At 40.3% G+C, this 5,936-nt stretch overlaps 1 protein-coding gene across 1 annotated transcript in view; it reads right to left on the bottom strand.

Annotated features, from left to right (window-relative positions):
* The window catches only part of ttll12 (tubulin tyrosine ligase-like family, member 12), a 35,666-nt gene extending 33,254 nt beyond the window's left edge, over positions 1-2,412 (bottom strand). Inside the window, exons 1-2 of the mRNA XM_048607834.1 lie at positions 2,354-2,412; positions 631-829 (exon numbers count right to left, since the gene is read on the bottom strand). Of these exons, the coding sequence (XP_048463791.1) occupies positions 631-829; positions 2,354-2,412 (258 nt within the window). The remainder of the gene's footprint in view (positions 1-630; positions 830-2,353) is intronic.
* Positions 2,413-5,936: the final 3,524 nt, after the last annotated feature.

Raw genomic sequence — 5,936 nt, 5'->3', positions numbered from 1 at the left:
ATTTACAGCATGCGCAGTTCTTTTGGTTTTTTACAGTAAATTGCACTCCTATTTGTCTACATTTGCGACACCAATTCCCCACTTTGTCTGCTCTGGATATTTTTAAACAACCTCTTCAGAGACGCTATGACACAGCTCTGGAACAGGTGGGGCTTGAATCCAGGCCTCCTGGCTCAGAGGTTGGGATATTACCACTGCAACATAACAGCCTGACTTTCTCCACTCTAAAGATGGCAAATCAACCTACAACACTTAAAATCCTAAACGTCTTATTCCTGAATTATCAGTGTGATAAAATGATACATCACAGTCCTCTTTTCACCAAAAAAAACAGCCTTTTAACTCAACACCAAAAACCTTGTAAGCATCAAAAGCTTTAAAGTGAACAAACTGAACTGCTTACCCTGACACCAATCTTGATTCTTAATGTCACTAGTGAGATGGGACTTAAGATAATTCTGCTCCATTAGTTTCTCGCATCATAATTCAGGGACACTATGCACTAGCAAAACTTAGATTGTTCAAGGATCTTCTCTACAGGACATCAGTTAACTGCACAGCTTCTTTAGCAGACTGGTCTTAAATTACGAGACAAATAATTTTTGTACACCACTGGCGAAACTTACTTACCCCCTGAGACAGCTGGTATGTGTGGCTGAACCTCCACATCTCTGCCATCACCTCGTCAATTATATCATCATCAGGAACCTCTCCGTGGAATTCGATGCCAGTGAGGATGGCCATCCTGTGGAGTAAGCCAGGAATCTCCCATAACTGCTGGCGAGCTTGATCCACTCGGTATGTCCAGGCATGATCAATTAAAAAAATGCTGTAATATCAGAAATGAATATGGAAAACACCACACAAAGTCTTAATGTAATACAGCAAAATACAGAATATCCTTCTAAAATCAATTTCCAACATGCCAAAAATGACACAACAGTCCAATACACAAGTTATAAACCACACGCTTACATCTACAATGAGGCACCTAAAGAAATTCACTGATAAAGATTTTGTGCTGACATGTTTATTTCATTCATTGTGTTCACTCAAGTTAAATTCATTCATGTCCATGCTGTAGCTGACCATTTATAGCAAAATAAAGAGCACGTTCATTTCGTTCTTAAATGATCCACTCCTGCTACAACTAATGTGCTATCAACACCACTGTTGTCTCTGGACTTGACTGTTCTACTGTCCTCAGCTTGTCACTGTGCAACCACTAGGAACCTGAGCTCATCCAGAACTCTACTGCCTGCATCATAACTCGTACCAAATCCTGTTCATCCATCACTCCTGCACTCATTGACCTCTACTGACTCCTAGTTTGATAACTGGTCAGTTATGAAGTTCTCACTTCTGTTTTCAAAATCGCTCCATGGCCTTACATCTCTCCTTCTGTCTAACCTGCTTCAGCCCTACAACTTTACAAAACCAATATGCTTGGCTATTCCTGGTCACTTGCACATGCTGAGTTTAATAGTTCCACCATTAATGACCCTACCTTCAAGTAATATCTTCTAATTCTGGAATTTTCTCCAAGAAGCTTTACTCCTCCCTACTACTTTAAGATTTCCTCTTAAAACTTGATTCTTTGACCAAGCTTTTGGTCACCTGCTCCAATATCACCCAATACGTATCAACGTGAATAAAGATTCTAGAAAGCACCGTGCAACATCTTAAAATGTGAAAGATGTTTTTACAGTTAGAAGTTGTTGTTAATTCCTTAAAGCAAGTCCAGAATTATTGCACTAAGTGAACACCTATTGTGCAAATGAGTAACATGAACTACAAAGCAGTTAGTTTATCAACTGATTTTTTTCTCATCACTGTGATAACAATGGTATGATTTGTACATTGGTCTTGTTTCTTATTTTAAAGGTAAAGGTATTTGACAGAGATGTACCAAAAACAGACATGGGGACCAAAAGGAAAAATCCTGTCCAAAGGATGGACCAAGGAGGCAGATGTTAAAAAGGGGACAGGAAGAGAGAGACAGACAGACAGACAGACCGACAGGGAATTCCAAACAAAATGCTGGAATTACTCAAGGGAAATTCGATATAGTGAAGTTGGCGGGGGAGAAAGTAAATAATCAGTGATGGCAAAGTTTCTGAGAGGGGAGAGTTGAGAAGTGACCTACTGAAGTGAGGGCAAGAGAAGATTGGAAAGTTATAAGCAGGGGTGTTAAATCTGAGACAGACACAGAACTAAGAGGTTCAGATCCCAGGTGCACAAATAATAGACACATAAGAAATTTGGCTCTGGAGAAAGCCGTGGCAGAGATGAACTGAAACATGCAGTGCTCATTGAAAACAGGAAGGGAACAGTATGAAACAATCTAAAGTACAGTACAAGGAATGTACGACCCTGTTGCACTGAAGACAATCTTGTAGACACTGACACCATCTTCGCAGAGAGTCGGGAATCAGCTTAGAGCAGCCACTGTTCCAAACTGGAGTCACAATTCACGAGTGAGTGAATTCCGGTGGTCTTGGTTCCCCAGATGATTCAAAATCTGGGATAAAGACTGGGTGTCCTTGGAGAAGGGGCATGAGGTGTCCACCAATACTCTTGATGCTTTTAAGAGAGGTGGACACCACAGCGGAGAGAGTGCTTTATCTCCCCTTCTAACTACATTTTGATTTAGCACCCTCCCCCTCTCCCTCACTTTTGATCTTTTGCACTGCCTTTAACAAGGCTCTGCACGTAAATTAATCAATTGGAGAAAAAGGGTGATTTACTGTTGGTGGTTAATAGGTGAAATGATCATGGGTTCCTAAGTGGAAAAGCTTACCACATCTTAAAATTAAATGAGTAACTCTTGAAAGGATGATCTCACTCCTAAAGTCATGAAGCTTACCACAGTAAAACACCGATACAACAGTTTTTGCAAAACTTTCACAAAAGCTACAACTCTATAATACATGATAAAATCATTTTGTACCAGTTCCCTGAATTTTTGACAAAACTGTCAAAGTCCAAACTGAATTATAACTAACTCTTGGATCCTGAAACCGAGTTAGATGTATCATGAAAACTAATCATCACAAGTGCTAGGAGTTCACTGGTGCACTGACTGTGTTATGAAAATGTGCATGTGAAATATGATTTTATCATGGCATTGGCTGGGCACATATATATCCTCAAGACTGTGAAAAGAACATTGTTCAAAACAAAGAACATTGCACGTAGCGACTAACATGTTGCATATGTGAAGAACATTAGCTGTTTGATGGAGGCACAGTGTCTATAAAGCTTTTAGAGACTGGGAGTATATGAATCATTTTAGAGGTGTAAAAAATATACTGGATTTGAAGTAAGAAACAGCCAAGCCAAACTATTATAGCAGCAACAGCTTTGTCCTTTCTCCATCAGAAATATCTCAAAGTTTGAGATTTGAAAACCCATCAGAAGACTTCATTGCTGCAAGCTGAGAGTTCTTAAAGGGATAACTCTGAATCAGCTCCAGGGGAAAGAAAAGGGAGAAATTAAATCAGCCATGAAATGTTCAGCAGGAAGTCCCAAGACCAGGTAGTTACTGTGCTAAACAATCCATCAGCTGTAAATAGCTTCCAGATAATGGAAGTTATTATTGCTGACATTAAATTTTACTTGGCTGCATTTTAAGATCTGGAGCTCTGTGGAATTCCATCGTGTTTGTTCTATGCCTGGGGGAGGGGGAGAGAGAGAGAGACAGAGACAGAGACAGAGACAGAGACAGAGTGTGTGAGCATGGGTGTGAGGGTGAGAGTGAGGGTGAGGGTGAGGGTGAGGGTGAGGGTGAGGGTGAGGGTGAGGGTGAGAACGAGAACGTGCGTACATGGATAATTGGAGAAATCTGTACATTTTAAAGCATTTGTTAATTTCTTCATCATCGCTCAACTAAGTTTAAAAATATAACTAACCTTTTACTTGTTAATCTAAGACTTTTTTCAAAACCTATTTTCTAATCAACCTGTTCAGAAACATTATTACACAGCTCTGGTTGGGACAGGTTGGGACTTGAACCCTGGTCTTCTGGGTCAAAGGTAGGGATACTACTTCTGCACTACACAAGCCCTTGTTAACCTAAGAAATAAGCCATCCAGGTTTCTTACACCAGGCGATACACAATGTAGTATCTAGGCATTAATTGGGAAAACCACATTCCTTTTAAATTCACAATCAGTTGTCACCAGCTCAGAAGAGAAAAGTGGGTTCACCCCTCCTGACTTACTCATTACATCTGGCCATTGTAGAAATCAAAAGGAAGGACACATCGTAAGTTTAGATTCCCTTTTCTTGCTTAAGAGTCTTTCAAGGTAAATGGTATTAAAGCAGACCAATGATGATTCTCCCTTAAATAGTTCACAGGCACCTCAACAACTCCATGATCTTCTACCAGTTTGGGCATCTAAGATAAATGTTACTTTAATAGTCAACAACAGCTGTCTGACTTAACTATTTGACCATAACACTTGGATTTAAGAATTGGATTCATTACCCGAGACGATAAAAGGGTATTTTCTAACTTTTCCTCGAACTTTTCCTAGAATTGATGATAGTATAAGGTAGGGCTGGAGGTTAGACAGACCTTAGGTTTAGGATAAAAGTTCGGCACAATATTGTGGGCTGAAGGGCCTGTACTGTGCTGTACTGTTCTACGTTCTATTAACTATTGATGTTACAACTGACTGCCTCACCAACTGTGAATTATATACGACGTTGAGAATTTATATTGTCTCACACAGACTTCTGTATTACTAACCCATGAATCCCTTCTCCACACGTACTTTGATGGAGAGTACATTATTGATGAGAGATCCCAGGGCCATTATAATCAGTCTGAAACTTTTTCAGAAGACCATGCGCAGGAAGGAAATATTCTCAGCTTGTCCTTTCCTCTGAGGAGTGTTAGACCATAGGTTTAGAGCGATTCAGTGTTTTTAGGGTCTGGCTTTCTTAACTTTAAATTGAGAGTGAATATCTGAGAATTACGCCTGATTTAGGATAGTCCCAAAAGTGGGGCTAGGATTATAATTCACTACAGATGGAACTACAGCCAAAAAGCAGAAAGCAAATAAAACCATGGCCTTGAGGAATTGCTCTCATCCAGTTCAGTAAAAGGATAGAACCAAATTGACATAAAACAGAAGTGCAGTGAAATTTTCGCTTTTAAATGGAGGCAAAAAAATGTTGAGTCAACATTATCACAGTGAGGTACAGTGAAAAGCATGAAAGCAGAGAGGGGCAGGATATCTCTCAGGAGCCTATTCAACCATATGCTGACAAACCATACAGTAAAACTTCAACCTGAAAGATTCTTTCCTCAGAAAGGTACTTTGTATATGAAGTAACTGATCTTTGATGCAGTTCACAGATTACTTTTCATTTACTGCATTCTGGAATGTTTCATTTATTGTAACAAGATGGAGCTGAATTGCTTTTAAGAACACTACAAACAGGTGGCTTCATTCTTGGCAGCGGTCAGTGCAGGAAGGATGTAAATGCACTGGAAGCAGTTCAGAGGAGCTTTTTCAGAATAGTGCCTGGAATGGCTAAGTTGAGAAAGGTTGAACAGACCAGGCTTATATCGACTGGAGTTTAGAGGAGTAAGCAGTCACTTGATTGAAACATATAAAATCCTTAATAGTCTTGATATGGTGGATGCATTGTGTGGATGAAGCCAAGTTTTCACACAACGCATTGTACTTTGAGACAACAAGGTGCAGGGCTGGATGAACACAGCAGGCCAAGCAGCATCATAGGAGCAGAGAGGCTGACGTTTCGGGCCTAGACTCTTCATCAGAAAAGAGGGAGGGGAAGGGGGTTCTGAAATAAATAGGGAGAAAGTGAGAGGCGGATAGAAGAGGGATAGAGGAGAGGATAGGTGGAGAGGAAACAAACAGGTCGAAGAGGCGGGGATGGAGCCAGTAAAGGTGAGTGTAGGT

Source organism: Rhincodon typus, chromosome 18 (genome assembly GCF_021869965.1).
Source record: "Rhincodon typus isolate 14 chromosome 18, sRhiTyp1.1, whole genome shotgun sequence".
Lineage (NCBI taxonomy): Eukaryota > Metazoa > Chordata > Chondrichthyes > Orectolobiformes > Rhincodontidae > Rhincodon > Rhincodon typus.
The sequence above is the reverse complement of the archived record's forward strand: the minus strand, read 5'-3'. Positions and strand labels throughout refer to the sequence as shown.